Source organism: Cynocephalus volans, chromosome 16, assembly GCF_027409185.1.
Source record: "Cynocephalus volans isolate mCynVol1 chromosome 16, mCynVol1.pri, whole genome shotgun sequence".
NCBI lineage: Eukaryota > Metazoa > Chordata > Mammalia > Dermoptera > Cynocephalidae > Cynocephalus > Cynocephalus volans.
The window spans coordinates 5408549-5431772 of record NC_084475.1 but is presented as its reverse complement, the minus strand read 5'-3'; the positions used below and the strand labels follow the sequence as shown (position 1 = coordinate 5431772).

Genomic DNA, 23224 nt, shown 5'->3' with positions numbered 1-23224 from the left:
CCTTTGAAAACAAGGACAGGCTGGTAGAATATCAACGCAGCACAGCGTGGAATTTCCAGAGAGGTCTTATTTCAAAACTTCATGAGGAATGAGAGCCACATGGACTTCTTCAAGGGAGGTTGAACTGGCCTGAGTTTGAAGGCAAGGGGAACGTGTGCCGAACCTGTAACTAACACCAAGGAGGCCAAGTGGCAGAAGGTCTTGTATGAGCGACAGCCCTTCCCTGATAACTACGTGGACCGAAGGTTCCTGGAGGAGCTCCGGACAACCAACTGTGCCCAGAAATACCAATATTGGGCTGTGGTATTTGTATCCAGTGTGGTGATACAGCAGCTGTGCAGCGTCTGTGTGTTTGTGGTTATATGATGGTATATGGCTGAGGGTCTTCTGGCCCCCCGCTGGCTTTTTGGGACTGGCCTGGCTTCTTCACTGATTGGGTATGTTTTGTTTGATCTCATTGATGGAGGTGAAGGGCGGAAGAAGAGCGAGCAGACCCGGTGGGCTGACTTGAAGAGTGCCCTAGTCTTCATTACTTTCACTTATGGTTTTTCACCAGTGCTGAAGACCCTGACAGAGTCTGTTAGCACTGACGCCATCTACGCCGTGTCAGTCTTCATGCTATTAGGCCACCTCATCTTCTTCGACTATAGTGCCAATGCTGCCATTGTATCCAGCACACTGTCCTTTAAAATGGCTATCTTTGCTTGTCTGCCTGGCTTCATGGCTTCCCCCGTCCCTGCATGCCTTCATCATGGTGACATTTGCCATCCAGATAGTTGCCCATGTTGCAGAAGAAACTGAAGGCATGTACTCCTTGCAGCTGTGTAGGGGTCACACTGCCTTTTGCATTCTCAGCCTTGGGAGGCCTGCTGTCCACTAGTGCTGTGGGAACTATACTCTTTGCCCTTCTGCTGGTTTCCATTTCATATGTTTGCCATTCCTACCTCATTTGCCTGCAGCTTTTTTTTTCTTTTAGACTGGTGGGATGGCAACCCTCAGCACGGTGCTGTCTGCACCATGCTCAGCCGGTGAGCGCACTGGCCATCCCTAAATAGGATCTGAACCCACTGCCTCAGCACTACCAGCGCCGCACTCTCCCCAGTGAGCCACGGGGCCAGCCCTTAAAGAAAACATTCATGGGCTTTGGGATGAAGCTGAAATCAAGGAAGACTTGTCCAGGTTCCTTAGCTAAGTTAGGGACCTCCATTATATTATTAAGGAAAGCTGATAGACTACTCTTCTAACTAGTATAAAATTTGAAAGCAGAGTTCCATTCTGGAAGCAGCATGCTAATGTGGGTGAGAGAGCAGAGATCAAAAGAGAAAATTACCCAAAGGCTTGGTGGTGAAGGTGTTTATCCTTTGTTATTTTGTGGGTGAAAAAGCTTTCTGTTGCCCTCTTGAATTATTGCCTCTCATTTATTATTCACTATAACAAATGTTGTTCCTGTTTATTAAAAAAATTTTTTTTTAAAGAGAAATGCCTATTTAACTCCTTTGCCCACTTTTTAATTGTCACTTGTTTTTTTTTTTTTTGCTGCAAATCAACAAACTTCTTTTTGAGTACGCACAAAGTACCAGTAGAATGGCCAGAAAAGTATATCAATTGTCAGTAATGTTGCTAACTCTGTGCTGAGAAGAATTTTTAGACTTTTAATCTGTATCACTTAAAGTATTCCTGGCATCTAATAATTTCTGTGTCAACACCAGCTATAGGACCGGACAGTATGGAAAATGTGTGTTGATTCAACTGGACTATTATTGGTAACCAAGCTCATCGTGGAAGAAAAGATAGGATCTTTGAAGGGGATTAGTATTTTTTTGTCTGGCTTTGTATATGGGTTGCTAGGGTGAGGATTCAACTTTATCCTTCTGTTGTTTTGTTTGCCCAGCTGGTTTATAACTGGGAAAATTCTGACTCAAGATGAAAGGGCTCGCTACCATAGGGCATTTAATTGGGGACTTCCACTGAGAACTAGGCCCTCAGGGAGTTCTCTTCCATTAAATTACCCCAAATTCACCTCGACAGAGGAGGAATCTATTAGCAGGAATTAAAGCATTCTGTGTGACAAGAGAAAATTTCCTTTACCTATAATGTTATTCTTGTTCTTTTATGTTTTCTTTAATCAAAATTTTGGAAGGGCTTCTGCAAATAGGAAGACTTGAATATGGCTCATGTCCCTTTTCCTACCATCTCCAGGCTGTTTGCATTTTGATAGTTGAACATACTGTTTTCTACAGGCTGCTAGGGATATGTCAAGCCTTGGGCTCTGATTTTGCCCTAGAGGAAAAATGGTCACGGGACTCTGTCCCACATGGACTAGGAAACACCAGAGAAGTGTCAGAGTGTGGGAACAGAGCTGGAAATCAGCTGGAAAGAGCTTGGCACTTGAAATCCTGAAGACCCTGATGAAGGTCAGTAAAGGCCAGCATGAGGGTGTTCCCAGTTTCCATGACTCTTAAAAGGCCAAGAAGGAGGAAAACAGAAATGTCCGTGCTCCTGAGGTGGTGAAAGTGCAGGGACGCCAGAACAGAAGTTTCCTTCCTCTCTATATGTTCAAAAGTAATCTGCTGTAGAATATGGAATATTAAGTGGTAAATAACAACTCTTGAAATAGAAGAGAGATGATATAAGAGAAATTCTAATATGTATTAAATTACCTCAGGAAAACCTGGGAGCTGATTGTTCGTGAAACTTGGGAACGTATTGTTGCGGAAGTAAAGATATTCCAAAAATCTCAAGCTGGAGATCGGGGGAAGTGGTGAAAGGAGTAAGAGTTTTCCCACAGTTTCGGCCTCCTGGGATTGTGTGTGTGTGGTGGGGAAGAAATGAGGTGAAATAAAGTATCTGATGAGAAAGGATATCTTGAGGGGGAATAAAGCAGTATTTTGTTGCCAGTCGTAGTTGTCATATGTAAGTATGATAGTGAATGAGAGGAAAGGGAATGGAAGAATTACAGGAATGAGAAACTCCTCTGGAACTTCAAAGTGAATTAGGAAGAAACCAAATATAATGAGTGACAATTGCACAAACCAGTAATACTAACCATGAGGAGAAAAAGAGAAAACAATAGTGGAAAACAAATAATAAACATAAAATAAATTGAAACATATATAATTAAGTATATACAGTATTATACCAAGTCTGAACAAACTGAAATTTCCCAATTAAAGGGAAAAATTGTCAGATGGGTTTTCAAACACCCAGCTATATGATGTTTTCAGGAAATATACTTCAATCAAATAATAAAGAATATTGAAAATAAGGAATGGGCAATGATATACAAGGCAAATGCAAACAAGAAGAAATCAATACTGACAACAGTAATATTGAACAAAGTAAGATTTAAAGCATCAAAAGGATGTAAATAAGAGGGATATCAAACGGCAAAATTTATGAAGAATGTTATAACAGTCATAAATCTGTAAATACCACACAGTTAAACATAAAGCAAAGAATATTAGACATGCGAGAAGAATTTTATAAAAATGCAATTTTATAAACCTCAGACTTCAGATCTTTTAAAATGGGAAGATCTAGTAGACAAAATACAATTAAAGACATAAAGCAATTAAACAATACAACTAATAAACTTGGTTTCCTAATATATATAGAACTCTGTGTGTTCTCTAGAGACTAGACATTATTTTTCATATACCTACAGATTTACAAAAATATGATAAGATCATAATAAAAACTTTAACAAGATAAAGATTCTCTTTAACATCTTAGAGGACACATTATGTGATCATAACTCTAAACTTAAAATGTAATAAAAAAGAAAAGAAAATTAAGAAATATACTCCTAGATAATCCTTGCATCAATTACAAGCTTTCTAGTAGAAAGTAATAGAGAACTCCTCATAATGAAACTAAAAGGATGCATTAAACTTCTTCATTATTAAAGCAGAAAGCCAGAAAGAAACCAAGCACCCCTCCCTAGGTGGGGTGGGGGGAGGAGCAACCACAAAGGAATAAACAAAAATCTATGAGGTGGAAATTAATATAGGTAAAAATAAAAATTAACAAAAGAGAAAACATAGTGCAAGACAGTGATCAATGAATCCAAAAGCCACTTCTCTGAAAGACCAGTAAGATATAGTTTGGTCTCATGTGCCTGATTAAGAAGAAAAGAGAACAAGACATTTAAGAGTAAGACAAGAAAGGAGACTGTATCATTCAGGGTCCTGGCAGGTAAGACACGGCATTTTCAAATGGCATAACTGAGGAACAAAGACATAACCCCTAATCTTTGGAGGAGTCTAATCTCATTGAGAAAATAATGCTTAACAGGAAAAATTGGATAATGTGGCAAGTCAATATGTATGTGATTGTGCAGATATGAGTGTACTTTAAAAAGTTTGTGGAAAGGTTTATATTATCTTTTAATTATATTTTTCCATGAAGTTTTCAAACTACCCTTGTAATAATAAAGGAATTCAGGAAAGAGAAATCCTTGCAGGCTAGAAAACTGGGAAAGGCTTGTTGAAGAAGTACAATTTAAAGCCTTAGAAGATGGGAAGAGTTTGAATTGACAGAGAAGAGAAAGAATGTTCTTGGCATGGAATGGCATGAGCCAAAGATCAGAGTTGAGAATGGGGTTCGGGAGAAGAGAACAAAGAGGACAGTAGAATATTTACAGCAGTGGCCAGAATGGGATTGACAGGAAGAAGAGAGAAGGTTTATGAGCCAGGCAGAAGCAGGTTGTAGGGAGATTAACATCCAGGCTGAGAAGTTTAAATTCAATGAGTTGGTAATGAATAGACATTATATGAGCAGAAGAGTTTTTGAGCAGAACAAAGTAATGAAAGCACCACTTTGGGAATATTAATCTGGTGTTATTGGGAAAGAGAGAAGGGACATGAGTTAGAGGGACATACAAACTGGTAGGATAATCCAGCTACCTGGTAATGTAGACCAGGGTTAATGCTTAATCTTGGCATTCACATTGACATTTTCTTGGAAGCCGTATGGCCAAGGGGAAGAAGGTCTCTCATATTTCAGTTTGGAAGAGGCGGAGTCCAGGCTGTCAGAAGCACAGCAGCACTTCTGAATATCCCGAGAGGAGAGGCCCTGTGACTCCCTTGGATGCCCTGCAGCCCCCCACCCCAGTGGACTGCTGGAGGCCCAGGGCTATCTGGGTCTGTGACCCAAATCCTGCCTCGCTAAGGAAGTGAGGGGCTGTTCCAGCAGGAGGTGACTGTCACCTCTGCAGGGGGCAGGGAGGCTTGAGCCCCTTGATTACGGGACAAGGCTCACCCTTGTGGGCCAGAGCCTAGTAAAGGTTGTCAGTGATAGTGATGTCATAAATGAAGGGTGGGCCAGGGGTGTGGCTACAGCTGCTCAGGGCGTGCTCATGGCAGGGACTGCCATAAGGGTTCTGTTGCCACTCAGTGAGCAAGTTACCTGATTGGTCTGGGTCACTGTGCCCCAGAGCTTCTATTTATTTATATGATGTCCCAGTTGCGCTTTTGGGCCCTCTGGCTTCTGACGTTTGCACCCTTATGGATGCTAGTTCAGGTGGCTCCCCTTTCGGAGTGGGCCGGGTGCCCTGTCCCACTGACCTCCATCCCCCCAGAGCCGACTGAGACTTGGTCTTTGCGCTCCTCTGAACTGCCACCTGGATCACCCCATGCGTTTAAATGCCCAGCAGCCCCAGGGAGCTTTGATTACCTGGGATCCTCTTCTGCCTTCCAGATGTTGGTCCGGTCTCAGGAAGTGGCCAAGAAGCTGATTCCATCGCTGGGCCCAGATTCAGTTCAAGAACTGCCCCCGGAGCCAGATCGGTTTGCGGTTCTGCATCGGGATCTGCGTGACAAGCTGGCTCGGCCACAAAGGCTCCCAGACATGGTTCCAGGGCAAGACTGGGAACAGAATCAGGCCCTGGTTCTGCCTCTTGGACTGAAAAGTAAGATTCGAACCGTAGATAGTGAGAATTCAAAAGCAACCAAGTTTGTTGTTTCACCCCTGAAGAGAGATCTCACTCAGCATCCGCGGCTTGCTGAGATTCTTGGAATTCCAGACACATTTGCATCAAAACCTAAGCATCCGAAACAAATCTTGCAGGATGATAATGGATTTTCAAGTATGGATATAGATTATCCTGAATTTCCTCGAGAATCCCAGAAGGACCCAGATGAGCATCTAGAGGCCCCCGAGCCAGTTGAAACTAATCAATTACAGCAAGAGGCTCTATCTCAAAACCTAGAGCTCCCTGAAGAGATCCAATCCTCTCCACCCCAGCAAGACCCAGCTCAGCCTCCACAGCCTCCTGAGCAGGAAGAAGCTTCAACCCAACAGGAGGCCCTAGCTCAGCCTCCAGGCCCTGCTGTGGAGGCCAAACCTTTTCCCAGTGAGCAGGAGCAGGCAGCTCAGACTTCTGAGTCTCCTGAGGAGAGTGAACTTTCTCAAACCCAGCAGGAGCAACCAGCTCAGTCTCCAGAGCATCATGAAATGACGGTTTTACCTCTAGGTCACCAACAAAGTCAGCATTTAAGCTTGCTTGGTACCACTACTAAACCTCCAGATCTGCAGATTACCATAACAGCAGAACCTGCTGCAGAGGTGGGAACTTTTCCAACTTACCACGAGTCTACTGCTCAGCCCTCAGTGCCAACTAATGATGTGGAACCTTCTACAACCCAGCAGGAGGCCCCAACTCTGCCTCCAGGGCCTCCCGAAGAGGTTGAACCTTTGCCATCTCAACAAGAGGCTTCAGGTCAATCTCAAGAATCTATGAAGGATGAGGAGCCCTCTCCAGCCCAGCAGGAGGCTGCGGCTGAGCATGCACAGACCACCGAGGAGGCAGAACCTTCTGCGGCCCAGCAGGAGGCTGCGGCTGAGCATGAACAGACCACCGAGCAGGCAGAACCTTCTGCAGTGCAGCAGGAGGCTGCGGCTGAGCATGCACAGACCAACGAGGAGGCAGAACCTTCTGCGGCCCAGCAGGAGGCTGCGTCTGAGCATGAACAGACCACCGAGCAGGCAGAACCTTCTGCAGTGCAGCAGGAGGCTGCGACTGAGCATGCACAGACCACCAAGGAGGCAGAACCTTCTGCGGCCCAGCAGGAGCCTGCGGCTGAGCATGAACAGACCACCGAGGAGGCAGAACCTTCTGCGGCCCAGCAGGAGGCTGCGGCTGAGCATGCACAGACCAATGAGGAGGCAGAACCTTCTGTGGCCCAGCAGGAGCCTGCGGCTGAGCATGAACAGACCACCGAGGAGGCAGAACCTTCTGCAGTGCAGCAGGAGGCCCCAGCTCTGCCTCCAGAGCCCCCTGTGGGTGCCGAACCTCCAGCAGTCCAGCAGGAGCACCCAACCCAGCCTCTAGCACCCTCTGTCGAAGACTCAGTTCATCTTCCATTGGATGATGAGAAGACATTTTCACCTCTAGAACTCTCTTATATATTCAGAAGTCATGATTCAACACTGCCTAGTACAACAGTTACACATGTGGATGTGGAGCTCACCATGACTACTCCAGAGCCTAGTGCAGAGGTTGAACCTTCTCCACTCCAGCAGGAGGGCCCTGCTAAGCCTTCAGTTCCCACTGAGCAGGTTGAATTTTATCCAGTCCAATCCCATCCTTACTCCCAAACTCCAGATTCCCTTGAAAACATTGAATTTGATGTAGCCCAGCAAGAGGCCACAGCTCAGAGTCCAGATCCTCTTAAGGAGGTAGGCCTTTCTCCAGTGCAACAGGAGGCCCCTGCTGGGCCACCAGAGCCCTCTAAGGAGGTTGAACCATCCCACCAGGAGACTCCAGGTCTGCAACTAGAACCCCCTAAAGAGGCCGAACCTTCTCCAGTCCCCCAGGAGGCTGCAGCTCCACCCTCAGAGCCACCTAAAGAGGTAGAACCTTCTCCAGCTCAGCAGGTGGCCCCATCTCAACCTGCAGAACTCCCTGAGAAGGTAGAACCATCTCCAGTCTATCACGAGGCCCTTCCTCAGCCTCCAGGTGCCCCAAAGGAGGCAGAACCTTCTCCAGTTCTGCAGGAGATCCCAGCTCAGGCTGCAGAGCCCTCTGTGGTGGTGGAATCCTCCCTGACACAGCAGTTGGCCCCAGCTCAGCCTCCAGAGCCATCTAAGGAAGTTGTAGGTCAACCTCCAATGAATTATGAGATGACGGTTCCAGCACCAAGTCAGGATCAAGGTCCGAATCCAACGACCAGTATCACAGTTCAACCTTTGGATGTGGAGGTTACCATAACTCCAGAACCCAGTGTGGAGGCTGAACATTCTACAGCCCTAAAGAAGACTACAGCTCCTTCTGCAAAGCCTCCCGAGGTAACATATCCACGTCCAGACCAGGTTCAGACTCAGCATCCGAACCCGACTCCAGTCACAGCTCAACCTTTCGATCTGGCACTTACCATAACTCCAGTACCCACTATGGAGGCTGAACATTCTACAGCACTGAAGAAGACTACAGCTCCACATCCACACCAGGACCAGACTCAGCATCCAAAGTTGACGCAAGTCACAGTTAAACCTTTGGACCTGGAACTTACCACAACTACAGAACATACCACAGAGCTGAAACCTTCTCCCACCAGGCAGGAGACCGCAACTCAGCCTCCAGAACCACCTAAGGAGGTTGCAGCTCAACCTCCAGTGTACCAGGAGGTGACAGTTTCAAAACCAGGACAGGATCAAGCTCAGCAACCAACGTCACGCAATGTTGCAGTTTGGCCTTTAGACCTGGAGCTTACTGTAACTTCAGTATCTACTACAGAGGCTGAGTACTCTACAGCCCTGGAGAAGAGCACAGCTCCACATCCACAGCAGGTGCAGACTCAGCATCCGAACCTGACTCCAGTCACAGCTCAACCTTTGGATGTGGAACTTACTACAACTCAGCATCCATTGGTGTCTTCTGAAAATTACACCCCAGAAAAGAATGCCATGGAGAGCATCAACCTCTGTGAGCTCTGTGTCTGCAGAGACGAGACACTGTCCTGTACTGGTCTCAGCCCAGAGCAGAGGCTCCGCCGAGTGCCTGTGCTACAGCCGAAGACCTACAACAGCACCTTCGCCGTCGTGTAAGGATCGCCTTTTCTCATTCGTTCACTCCCTCCTGCTTGGCACGGCAGCCTTTTCCTTGAGGTCTTCTAGGCCTTTCTCATCTTCCCAATCCACTTTGACCGACTTTCTGATTTTACCTTTGGCTTGTCAACTTCCCCTTATCCTCACTCTCCTTATGGTTGTGCCCCCTTTCCAGGCTTTCACTTGTGATTGCCCTGACTCTTTCTTTAATTCTGTTTTTCTTTATCTCCGCAATAACATTTCTTAACCTCTGCTCTCCTCCCATTTTTGAGCCGCACTCTTTACAGCAGGGTGTCTCTCCCCATGTCCTTAGTGATGAGACAACAAAGTGGTTAAGAGCAGAGTCTGGAGCCAGATTGCCTGGCTTTGTCATTTATTAGCTTTGTGAACTTGGGTGAGTTATTTAGTTCTGTGACTCAGTTTCCTCATCTGTAAAATGGGGATTATGATAGTTACCATTTCATAGAATTGTTGTGAGATTTACATGAGTCAATATATAATATCAATGCCTAGCATACATATGAGTGGCAGTCATTAATATTATTATTGTTCAGTCCCTTAGTTATGTTGAGAACACATCTTTGTCCCTGGCTTTCTATAGATAACAGCCATTTTGTACCCAATCCAGGGCTAACTACTGTGGGAGCCACAGAAGTATGACATTGTCTCCAGAATGTGACCATGATAGGTGGGAAGAAACAGACTAGGCATAAAAAGGGAGGTGACATATAATTAAGTGCTAAATTAGATGCAGACAGTAGCTGTAATTCACCAGAATTTGTAATCACTGAGGTGTAGGGATCAGGGAAAGTTGCATGGGTAAGCTAAAACTTTACTAGGGATTTAAAGAGTGGCTATAATTTGTTAAAAAGATAAAAAATAGTGAGTACGGCCTAGGCAAAGCCATGGCTGCAGGAATGATCAAAATTTAGTAGATAATTGGCTGCAAAGAATTGGGTTAAGAAGCAATGATTATGAAAAAGCTTGAATATCAACTATAGGGCTTTGAAAGTTACACAAAGAGAGATGGAGAGCCATTGAAATTTTTAAGCAAAACAGATAAATGATTAAAACAGGAGGACTAACGTAGAATACATATTTAGAGTGATCTAGAAGGGGAAGCTTAATAGAGGGAGACTAAATAGAAAGCTGTAACAAAATCTAGGAGTGGTGTGGAAAGGGTCGGAATCAGAGTGGTTGTGGTAAGAGTGCAAAGAAAATCCTGGGAGCATCTCAAAAAAGAACAGATGGGACTTAGTAACTGACTAAAGAGTTGGGCGATGGGGTGTACAGGAAAGAGAAGAATCAAATATAACTTCAAAGATTCTGTCCTGGAAAACGAGGAGAAGGATGGTGGTATGACAGGTGGAAACGTGACAGGTGGGAAGGAGAGCCAGTTTGAGGGAGATGAGTTCAGCTTTAGGCATCTTTTATTATCGGTGAGCATAAAGCAACCAGAAGGCTTCTGGCTGAGTGCAAGTGTCCACTAGGCACATGAGCAGACCGGTATTTCTTTTGACTTGTTTCTGCCCCTCCCCAGGGGAAATCGTGTATATAAACTAAGTAAGTTGTTGCTGCGGGACAGGGACAGAGTTAAGGGTGAGGATTCAGTCATCCGCAGAGTTGAAACTGAATATAAGGAATCTAACAGCTTCTTTTAAACGTGTGTAATTCATGGAGACACTCCCACTTTTTTTTAAGAGCCATGAAAGTATATAGGGTAAAATGTGAAAATCTGAACCCCCATACCTCTTATCGCCCCCCCACCCTGCACCCTACTGATACAGGATGTGCTCAGTTTCCCTGGGCTCAGGTTTCAGAACATGCCTCTGGGTTTCCAGCCACTTCCTGAGGTCTCAGACCCCTCCTCTGAGCTCTGCCCTGGAGGAAAGCTACTGTTGCCAATTAGACCTATTTTTAGCACCAACAGGGGGAAAATGAGACCACAGAGGACTGGCTGATGCAATCCAGTGGCTGGTTGTGCTCAGCTGAGACCACAGAACCTTCTGGTGCATGTAATTGGGAACTACCTCCTTAATTGAATATCCATTAGATAGAGAAACTATAAAAGCCGAATCCCAGCTGAAGGCTTGGTTGTTGCTGCTCACTTTCCTGGAGGCGCCTGCACTTGGCTGAGGTGTGTATGTTTTACTTTGTATCTAACTTGGTTTCAGCAAGCAGCTGCTCATCCTCTTGAGGTGCCTGCACTTGGCTGAGGTGTGTATGTTTTACTTTGTATCTAACTTGCTTTCAGCAAGCGCTGCTCAACCTCTGGAGGTGGCTGCACTTGGCTGAGGTGTGTATGTTTTACTTTGTATCTATCTTGCTTTCAGCAAGCGCTGCTCATCCTCTGGAGCCATCCTGCACTTTGTACTGAACTTTAAGTATGTTTTTGTAGCTTTTGTGATAGACTTGATGTCTGTACTGCACTTAACTTTTGTGTTAAACTTGGTGTGGGCCCTGCTCAGTCTCTGGGCTATGCCACAGTCTCTCCGTGGAACCTGTATTTCTTATGTTATATTAAACTTGTTCTCACTGTCTACTGTGAATCTGCCCTTGAATTCTTTCCTGTGGCAGAGTCAAGAACCTGGTAAGAGGACTGGGCAGGTTGAGGCTGACTGCGGGGCCCCTGGACCCTACCTCCAACATCACTCCCTCCCATAACATAACCCTGACTTTTTGGTGTACGTCCTTCGTTTCGATCTCTTTCCTTCCCGTTTTTTCCCTAATGAGTTGATGCTTTATTTCTTGCTCAGTGATTTGTGCTTTTTCCCTATACAGTATGTCTAAGAGTTCTTTCCATGTCAGCACATTAGACCCTTTAATTTCTAATTGCCCTCACCCTTCTAGTACCTGGAAAGGTTTCTGCAGAGAGTTCTTAGCCAAAGCTTTGGTGTTATTTGGCATGGGGATTCTTTATTCTTCTTTGCTGATAATGATATATTTTTACCCATTTTTCTATTAAATTATTTACCATTTTCTCATTAATTTGTAGGAGTCAGTTTAGACACAGAGTGATTTTTAGAAAAAAGAGTAATTAACTGGCATTATCTTTCCAAAAGATTGGTTAGATAGGAAGTTAAGATTCTGAGGAGATGCCTCATGGTTTGTGCCTGTGACCCCACATTATTTCTTTATTAATTGTGCAAACTGGGAAGCTGATAGCTGTGGAAATTAGAAGCTAGTGTTTTCCGTGTTTGAATATCCCCCACGAGGTTGCCATGACTCTTTTACTTTTTCTGTTCATTCTTTTCCTACCTATTCAAGGATGTGAACTGTGTTTCTTCACAGAAATTTCCAAGGAAACGCTATATCTTCCATTGATAAGCATGCATGGGAAGCATACCGCTGGACTGAGAAACTGTGAGTATATTCTCTCCAGATAGGAATACAAAATACTACATGCACTGTAAGTCCTTTCTTGGTCCAGAATTTTGAGGTCAGTACCTCTGAGAAAAGGTATTTCCCCTTCCATATCCCAAATCAACCTCTATTGATTGCAGCCTTATGGTTATTTAAAATTAAATTTGGTGGCCTCTTTAAAATAACAGACAATTTAAATTTATTTTTTGTTATATTAGTTATACTTGACTATATTCTTATGTGTAAAAATGAAGTAACAGGTATAGTGGAAACCCTCTTCATGCACTAATCCCTCACCCCTGAGGTAAGCACTACTCTGAGTTTTGTATATGTCCTTCCAGACCTTTCCCCATGCATTTGCTTCCATATATGTACACATAGCAAAATAGCTTTGTTGTGCAGTTTTATCTATTTTTTTTTTACATAAATGGTAACATCCTACAAATTAATTCTTTCACTTCATGATATGCCTTAGGTATTTTTCGTTCCTAATACTTAACATAGTTACTCCATTCACTTAAACTCCTACGTTATATGCCATACTATGACCCCTTCTTGCAATGTGATAAGCTGGTGACCATGAAGAAGGCCCTCACCAGATGTGGCCCCTGGACTTTGGAATTCCCAGCATCCAAACTAGCTCAGAAGAAGAAGAATCTTGCCAAGAAGACAGCATGTGCAGAAGAGGGCCAAGCTCCAGCCCAACACACCCTGCGTCCCCCGTCCATCTGAGGCTCCACACCCACAGACCACCTGCCACGTTGACTCTGGAGAATCATAGCTCATGAGTGATTCATGTTGAAATCTGACAGAACTAAGTGAACTTCGGCCAGTCTACTCTAAACAGGGTGGCATATGTGGAGAAAGTTGATGGAGAGACAGTTTCCTGTCTGGGAACCTAGGGGAGAAGTGCTGCAGTGGCCAGTTCCCAGGTTCTCAGCACACGTTGAGTGATGCATTCAGATGGCCTTACTGTTGCCTAACGTCAGGCAAGACCCTCTACTTTTCTGAGCCCTGCTTTCATCCTCTGTAACATGGGTATGAAAACACCCACCTTACAGGACTGTTAAAGCGTTAGAAGTAATACTGAAAAGTATGCACACAGTGCCTGGTACATAGTAGGTACCAAACTGTTAAAGACTGAAATATTCCCACACCGTCATTCGTATGTTGAAGTCCTAACACCCAGGACCTGAGAATGCAACTTATTTGGTGATAGGGTCATTGTCGATATAATTAGTTAAGATGATGTCATATTAGAATAGGGTGGACCCGTAATCTAATCTGATTGGTGTCCTTATAAAAAAGGGGAAATTTGGACACCGAGACACACACAGGGAGAACACCATGTGAAGATGAAGACAGAGACTGAGTTGATGCTTCTACAAGCCAAGGAAGGGCAAAGATTGCTAGCAAACCCCAGCAGCTAGGAGGGAGGCCTGGAACAGATTCTCCCTCAGTCCACAGAAGGAACCAGCTCTGTGGACACCTTAGTCTGGGACTCATTGCCTTCAGAAGCGTGAGACAATATGTGTCTGTTGTGTAAGTCACATTGTTGTTACTGCCGCCCTAGCAAATGAATACACCAGCAGATGGGAGCCCATCGTCATCTTTGATAATCTCCGTGGCTCCTCTCTCTGCGCCTTTCAGGTGGCTTCCTCCAAGGGCATCCTGCAGACAACCAGCGCCAGCACTTGGAGGGATGCACAAAGGAAATGTGCTGTGGGTGGAATCACTGGGAGCTGAGACCAGAGAAGTGATGCTTCCCCCTCCTCGTCTAAACATCTCTGTCCCCCGCAGCTCAGCCTTGGCAGTGTCTACCCCACCGCTTCCCCTTCCATGTCCCTGATGTCATCTTTGGCTCCTCCTCTGCCACATGCCCATCTGTGCCCTGGGGTCTTAGAGAAGACCAGTTCCAGCCCCAGCAAGGCTCCTGGATCCACCAGACAAGGATGCCTCTCCTGGCAGAGGGATCACAGAAAATTGTGGGACAGCTTCCTGTGCTTGGAGAGTGCTTCTGCAAACTCCTTTCTTTTCTTTTTTTTTAAAGATGACTGGTAAGGGGATCTTAACCCTTAGCTTGGTGTTATCAGCACCACGCTCAGCCAGTGAGTGAACCGGCCATCCCTAGACAGGGCCCGAACCCGTGGCCTTGGTGTTAACAGCACCGCACTCTCCCGAGTGAGCCACGGGCCGGCCCTTGCAAACTCCTTTCTTAGCTATTGGCCCTCAGAAGCGTCGCAGCAGGGCACGGAGATAAGTGGAGCAAGCTGGGTTCCTGTGCGACCGGGGAGGGGGTGTGTGGCCAAGCAATGAATAAGTTTAAAGGGTGGAGAACAGGAAGCAAGATGGTGGTATCTGCTTTATTTAAAATTCTGTGAGTGCAGCTGTGGCAAAGCAGGGCGCAGCCTCCTGGCGAAGCTTGGGAACGGCTCTGGAGCGCACTGCTTTGATTCCCTTCCTTCCGCTTCTTCTTTGCTCCCTGTCTTCTGTGCATCGCTTTTCTCTGTTCCTTTGGATGTTATGGGGCTAAGCGTATGTTGCACCCGCAGAATCCTCCTATTAATCTGATGCGGTCACTAATGTGTGATTTAGGGGTGTTTGCATGCGCTGAATGTGGGAGGGGCAGGAGTGGGGCGGTGGCAGGAGAGGAGGGAGGGGTGGCGACACCCCTCTGATCCGCTGAAACGCTCCTGAAGAGCAAACCATCCACATTACTGAAGGTATCAGCTGGGACCTGCCTACAGTTATGTCAAAGTGTGCTGCTAAGTGCCAACTCTCCCTTTGTGCTGTGACACCGAGAGCTGCCAAAAGACATTTAAAAGCTTGCATGAACTAGAAAAAAACCATACATATATGTACATATGTTCCATAGTGTGGATGTATCATAGTTTAGTGATTCCCTTATTGATAGACGCGTAGATTACGGTCAGTTTTCTTGTTACACGCATTGCTGCACTGAACGTCCTTGTCCGTGCTTCTTTGCGGACATCGGCAAGTATTTCCGTAGAATAGATACCTGGAATGGAATTGTCGGGGTGATGGCTATGCAGATATGAAATCTTAGTTGCCCTCACAGGAGATTTGCCGACTTACACTCCGGTCAACAGAATATGACGGCACTCAGCCCCCACCCCTTTCACTGCTGGGTATTCTCCATCTTTTGCTGATACGATTGGTGAATAAAAAGGGGTCACATCTGAATTTGAATTTTTTGATTATTCATAAATTTAAATATCTATATGTTTATTGAGCATTTGAATGTGTTTCTTCTCTGAGTTTTCTGTCCTTTGTTCATATTTCTGTTGAATTGTTTTATCATTTTCTTATTGATTTGTAGAAGGAATCGGTTAGAACAAATGATTTTGGAAGAAATACTTACATTCAAAGTAAATTGGCATTTTTCACAACAGTTTGTGTGTCATAGCATTAGTTCAACTTGTGTAGAAAAGTCATAAATGATTTCTGAATTAAAAATAAAACGCTTAACAGTTATAGTAATTTAAGAAAAGGGGGATTAAGGCCACCTTAAAATAGACTCCCCCTATAGTCTGAGAAATGCTAGAACCAGGCAGTTGTGTTTTTTAATCTATGAATTTCTTAAATACTATATATAGTTTATCTTTACCACGATAGTATATGACTTGTAGATTTTATTTCCCAAACTTGTAAGAAAAATGAAAGTTCCCTGGCACAAGAAATAAATAACACTAATTTCTTGTGGGGGCTGTACAAAGAGGAAGGCTGAGGTATAGGGGTGGGAGAAAAACCTTTGATTATTTCCTATATACCTTTTCAATTTTGAGCCATGTAAATATATATTACATTCTTTTAAAAAATATTAAATTTAAAAATTAATTATTAAAACATGAATTTAGAAGTTTGTACATTATAAGTCAGCTTGAGATTTTTGCCTTGTGAGACAAAGGTTCTTAGCTTGTGATCTACGGATTCCTGAGGCAGAGTTTCTCAAAACTATTTTTTGTTGGCATGTATCTCTTTGGCGATCTGCAGAAGCCTGTATTCTTTGGATAATGTTTTTAAGTGCATAAGATAAAACATCTAGGGAAACAAAGAAACTGATATTGAAATACAGTTTTCAAAATATTTTTTAAAAAAGATTAATGACAGGATATCATGTCTCAATGCATTAAATAACAAGACATAGTGGTATGTCTAATAACTATTATATTTTCAAGGTACTGATGAGAATTAATGATATTTTGTGATATGTCAACCAATGTGTGACATGAAAATATCTGTCATTTCTATTGGGGAGCAAATTAAGTGTAATACTGATCTCCTGTGGTTTGTTGCATACATTCATGATGGAAGAAAATGTTCATTTCAGTAGAGGTTTGTGAAAAGAGAGATGTAATTTTATTTCTCATCCAAGTTTGGCCTCCTGAATTCAACTCATTCCTCTCACAGACCTCTGCCCTAAAAGGATGATACACAAATGGAAATTGCCTAAACATCTTTGCTTGTATTCAAGAATGTACAGTTTTTTGAGGGGGAGATTCTCCAATGATTTTGTCTCATAAAACACTAACAGCCAAAAAATGTAGGGGAGAAGAAAGAAATTTCTTTTCCTGCAAAGCTGTACTTAGCCTCATGAGTGATAATACATGGATGCTTTGTTTTAAATAAAAGTAGCATATCTGAGAATTGATGTGCCAGAAACTGTCTAGGTGGCAGGCATACAGGCCCAGGAAGGAACAAACAGACCAAACGTCCAGCTCTCAAAGGGCTATAAATATGTAATATGCAAATAACTTATAAATATAGTAGTTACAATCTCAAGTCCTGGTAAGTGATTTTGAGAGAGAGGAAGCAGGGGAAGGAGAGTAAGTCAATTTCAGGACGGCCTGCTGCTTGCATTGTATGTATAACTAAGGCCAGAAAAGCCCGCTGAGCCCTCTCAATGTCCTAGAAGTTACAGAAGCAGAAGGAAGAATAATTGTCGTTATATAGAATCAAGAATGAATATTATGAAGTTCACAAGATTGCCTTGGTGAGAATTTAAACATGGATGTTTCTTAAGTTTTAGCTAAGGTGGCCTTGTTTTGATATTTCCATGGTTTGGGAAAACTTTAGATTTGGGTTTAACTGATTCCCTATAGTATTAATTTTTTTGCTTCAATCAAAATGAATATTTGGCATTCAGCAGATTAATGTATTTCATCCCAGTTGCTTTTTTGATGTTGCTTTTTTGGAGTAATTTTTTGGTGACTGACTCATTTCTCAGTCTAAATTTTTCTTCTCGGTTGAATTTATTACTATTATTATTTAAGATTTGTACTATCCTGTCATCCAAACAACTTTGGATCCAAACAGAGAGAAGACCCACAAATTTAAAATACGTTTTAGTTACTCCCAGTCCTAGCATGATATTCAACTCTTCAACCAAACAGTCTGACATGGGCACAAGCCAGTCACAAAAGACATGGCATCGTAAACAGCTGCGGGTCACCCCCATCTTTCTCTGTCCTTACTGAATCCTTGTCACTGTTTATATTTTTTAAAGTTATAAAATGTATATACAAGTTTCACTTTTGTCTTGACTTTTATTAATCATCATTTCCTATGTCTTTTTTGTACAACATTCATGGCATATCCATACGGTTTTTGTTAAGTCATATAGGAAGATAGGGTTTTGTCCAACTTTTATAGTTACGAAGAGGGTTACTATAAACATTGTCAGGCATGTTGATTCATTTTTTTATTTTGGATCATTTCCATTAAAATAAGAAACCATTAGCTAACCGAGGTGAGAAGACAAATCAATCCCAACATCACCTGGTGTCCCCATCACACATTCTGACCATCACTGCTGTTCCTTCTAAAGTGGTGAATTTCAAATTGAGGTCGGGGTCTTTGATGTATTCTCAGGGCCCCAAGAGCGCAACACCCTCTCCCCCAGCACGTTCCCAGTCTTGACTGCAAGACTAAGGGAAGCAAAAGCCGTAACAGTTGTTGGGTAGGCCCAGGTGTCAGGCTCGTCTGAGGATCATTTCTATCCTCCATTCTGCATTTTGGAGAAATCATTGGCTGTATCTCTCTGTTTTCTCATTTATTCCTCAACTGTTCTTTGTGCTCTTCATATACTGAGTTTTTTTAATTAATGATGAATTTTTTTCATTTGTATAATCTTTAGTTGATTCTTTTTCATGGATGCACTATCGGCTTACAGCTGTCTGAGGATATTAATTCTGCTCGCCCAAAGTCCTCTTATGCTTTCTCCTTTAACTCTGATTCATTGACTTTAAGCTCTTAAGTTTGTTTGGGTTTGTTTTCTGTCCTTAATAGAGTTAGCTTTCTCACATTGTTTGGTCATTCCTGAGTACCACTCATCTTTGTAGTTGGAATTCTGCTGCTTACAGCTCTAGGGGAGAGGTGAAATGAGATGCTGGGGCTTGTGTTCCAGATGGAGTCTCCTGAGAATAAGGAAGGGGAGGGGTGGGATGTGGCTAGTAAGGGAGTGCACCCCTTCCAGGGTCCGGGACCCTGTGCTTTTCTAACACCAGTTGCTCCTGCCTGGAGAAAGACACCCTTTGCTGCCTTGTCTGAGGAGGAAGGATATGGGCTGATGTGCCTCAGGCTGCTCCTAGTGCAGTGCCCCAACCAAGAACTCTGTAGATAGTTCCAAGGCTTCTCTGATAGGGGAGCATTTGTAGAGCTGCTTCCATGTTTGAGCTAAGCTTGTGGGTTTTTCAATTATATCTGTTCTGTCATTTTTAGGGATTTGGTAGAGGTTGGAAAGGTAGAGACTTGGCATGTTCTCCATCTGCCAACTCAAAATAGCACAACGCCTTAGGAAAATAATTTTGTACCCTTACATCGTAGAGAAACTCAGGTACATGTGTTAGCTGGATACATGTACAAGAATGTTCAAAGCAGCATTGTTTGCAATAACTAAAAAAGAGAAAAATCTCAGTATCCATCAACAGTAGGATGAATAAATAAATTGTGGTATAGTCACACAATGGAATACTGTAAAGCAGCATCAGTCATTAGTAACATAATGCAAGACATACATAACCTTAACTTTTCAGGTAGCCATTTAAAAAATAAAAGTAAAAAGAAACAGGTGAAATAAATGTTAATATACTTTTTAAACCCATACAATCAAAATATTATTTCAATGTGTAATCACTATATACTCTCCTACTGAGATATTCTATTTTTATACTGTCTTCAAAACATACAACAAATTATTATTTCTACTTGTAATTAGTATAAAATTATTAATTAGGGAGTTTGCACTCTTTTTCCATACTAACTCTTTGGAATCTCAATTCGGTTGCTAAATTTTCATTTGAAATACTTAGTCTGTGTTGAGATTTCATAAAATTTGCAGTTGAAAAAGTAGCATCATATAGCCAAGTTGTTGCAAATGTATTAAACATTTTCTAATACCTGCATCAGGTATCAGTTTTTAAATTTAAAAATAATTAAAATTAATGAAACTAAAGGTTCAGTTCCTCAGTCACACAAGCCACTCTCAAGTACAAAGCACACATAGCTAGTGGCTACCTTATTGGACATGCAGCACAGGCACTGAAATGAGCCAGTCTCAGCTACATGCAGCATCTTAAATTTACAAACAGAATCTTGAGTGAAAGAAGCAAGATAGAAAATAACACACATAATTTTATTCCATTTATATACAGTTCAAGGAGAGACAAAACTAAATTGTGCTGTCTATGGCTGTTATATAATAGGTAAAACTACATTTGAAAAGCAAGGAAATTATTGTAAAATTCAGGATAGTGGTTACCTTTACAGGTCAGAGAGAGGGTTGTGATTGGAAAGGAGCATTCTGGAGGCTTCATGGGCACTAGCAGTGTTTTTTCTTGACATGATGGTGTAAACATGACTATTTTCTTTATCATTATTAAACTGAACAGTTATATGCATTTTATAGCTCTCAAAAAATAATAATGGGGAGGCAGGGAGTCAAATGGCATCACTTGCAGCCCCGACATAGTTCCATGTGGAGGTTCCATAATAAGGTTTGGGAAAAGAGAGGAGAAAACGGCAGTTCTGCCAAGCTTGGTACCACCCAGAGTTGGGATCTAACAAGGACTTAGTGATCTAGAGGGCAGGCATTAAATACACAATTTGGTGGGAAGAGTAGGTAGGTGTCGGGGTGGGAGGGTGGAGACAGATGGACTCAAAAAGGAGAAGGAGAAAAGGTTTGAATAAAAACAGAACAGACATCAACATCTTGAAATTAAGTAAGAATTGGGGTATTTAGTTGGAACCATTGCCCTAGTTTCTTCCACATACAGGAGTTAGTCCTCTGTAGCAAATAGTTGTGGTTAGTTTGCATTTTGACTCAGAAATAACTTTTTCATTTTCCAGAATTCTCAGTGAAAATCATTTGACTGAATTACATAAGGATTCATTTGAAGGCCTGCTCTCCCTCCAGCATTTGTAAGTTAGTTAATCGTATTTATTTATGAGTTTTTAGTTATGTAATCTATAAATGAATAAGAGGTTCAAATTAGATAATCTCTGAAATTTCTTTCAGCCATAAAATTCTGCAATTCTGTAAGTCTGTGTAGGGTCTGAGCCCGTCTCTAGCATTAACCATCTCCTATGTATTTTCAATTTGTTAAGTTATATAGATGGGATATAGATAGAAAAAACTTCACTTAAAGAACAAAAGTGGTAATAAGATCTGAGCAATTATTGACATGCGTGTGAACGTTGTTTTATAAGCGTTCATATGCCATCTGCTTGTATAGTCTGTGGTCCAAGGATCAAATTTGATCCACACTCTGTTCTTGTACAGCCCATAAATTGAGAATGGTTGTTACATTTTCAACAGACTGTAATAGAAAAAGCAAAGAAACAGAGAAGTATATGTAACAGACACTGTATGTGGCCCGCAAAGCCTAAAATATTCACAATCTTCCCTTTTAAAAAGGTCCAAAAAAGGTGGTTTAGTAGAATGAGAGGAATTAAAGTTAACCGCAGATTGTTGCCTTGAGGAGAAGAAAATATAGACCACCTATGTTCATTTGAATGCCATTAACCCAGAATTTTATGATAATTTAATCTAAATTAACATTTAAATATTAATTAAACAGATGAATTATGCAAGTAATATTTAGAATGGTTAAGGAACCAAGAGAACGACTGGTATTAACAATTTCAATGCAGGAATTGTTATACTCATATTAAAAACAGATGTTTCAAAATGATGGTTAAATGTTATAGCTAGAAATTTTGTATAGTATTTCTGTCTGTTTTGAGATACCATGTTGTTTGCTGTGAAAGCTTGAATTTTATCTTTTCTCCATGGATCCAGAGGTGTGTCTGTCATTAATTCTTACTAAGCTAATTAATGATGCTGTTTAGCAGATAGATTCTTCATTCAAATGTAGGAGGCTTAAGGGAAGGTGGGTATAAAGAGCCTCATGTGACATTAAAAATAGTCCTTTGAACTATCAAACCTTCTATGCCTTATGAGGATGACCACTTTCATATTGGTCTTCTTGGGCACCGCTGCCATATGGCCTCCCAAACTGCACACACACATTTTGGAGAAAAACAAATGAAAAAATTACTCAGTGGAGTAGGCCCTTCATTACTTCTACTATGACATACTTTGTTAGGCTCATAATCCCATGTTAGCATGTGTATTCTCATTCATTAGAAAATATGCCAGTCAATAAATAAAAGCTCAAAAAGAATAATATGCCAAGCACTGTGCCCAGTATTGGAGACACAAAGATGAGAAAGACAGGGTCACTACCTTCTAGAAAATCATGATCTCTCAGGGTAAAGAAACGCATAAGCTCAAACCACAATACAACAAGCACTAAGTGGGTGACAGTGCTGCCGAGCAGCAGAAGAGGCCGTGAAGCAGCACAACTACATTTCTTTTTAAAATAGTCATTGTCCTTCTTCTACTCATACCCCAGCTATTTATTTGGGTATCATCAGACAAACATCTTGGAGAGAATATTCTGTGCTTGCAAAGGGAAAGTGGCAGAAAGGGAAAACACAGGAAAGTATTTGAGGAATGCCATGAGTACCTGTAGGATACAAGGAGGGAGAATAGAAGATTGAAGCCAGATCTTCTAGGGCTTTGAACGGTAGGCAAGGGAGCCACCCCGGGGGCCCCTGTTGTCACAGCAGTGCTCTGAGACAAACTTGAGCATGCATCAGAATTACTTGGGCTGGTTAGAACTAGCTTCTGGACTCCATCCTCACAGTTGCTGAGTCTGTTGGTCTAGAGGAGGGCCTAGAATTTGCATCTTCAGTAAGTTCCCAGGTGATGCTGGTCTTTGAGAACCAGTTCTGGACAGTTCATCTGGTGACTGTGCAGGATGGATTAGAAAGGGAGAGACCACAGATGGAGACACAAGTCAGACAACAGTTATACCCATCCAGGTGAAAAGTGAGGGACAAACTGGAATCAACAGAAATAAGAGACTCATCGTGGTCAAGAATGGGTGTTTTCTAATAACAACCTAGTTCCATGTTGATTTTTGTTGTCTCACCATTTAATTTTTAAAACTCCTTTCATTTAATATTAAGGCAATATAAAACCAAAAATAAATTTCTACTAATATGATGGAAAGTGGAATTCTGAATAGAGGATTAATTTCCTTTCAAGTGACATTTTGTTTCTTCTTCTTTTTTCTGTGGCTGGCCAGTAGACATCTTTTATTTCTTCTGGTTATTGAACTGGCTTAGAAAAACAGAACTAAAACAGGAAGGCGTGTGAATGTGAGAATATTCCTTTTAATATTAGAAATTATACATACAGGTAAAAACTTTGAGCTGATAATCTAGAATT

The 23224-nt window shown here is 42.4% G+C and overlaps 1 protein-coding gene and 1 pseudogene across 1 annotated transcript in view; both read left to right on the top strand.

The window, feature by feature from the left end:
- Positions 1 to 123: 123 nt before the first annotated feature.
- On the top strand, positions 124 to 1443 carry LOC134365102 (phosphatidylinositol N-acetylglucosaminyltransferase subunit C-like; annotated as a pseudogene).
- Positions 1444 to 5454: 4011 nt separating this feature from the next.
- Positions 5455 to 23224, top strand: part of LOC134365101 (leucine-rich repeat-containing protein 37A3-like) — a 49778-nt gene continuing 32008 nt past the window's right edge. The window contains exon 1 of the mRNA XM_063081283.1: positions 5455 to 9041. Coding sequence (XP_062937353.1) covers positions 5455 to 9041 — 3587 coding nt within the window. The remainder of the gene's footprint in view (positions 9042 to 23224) is intronic.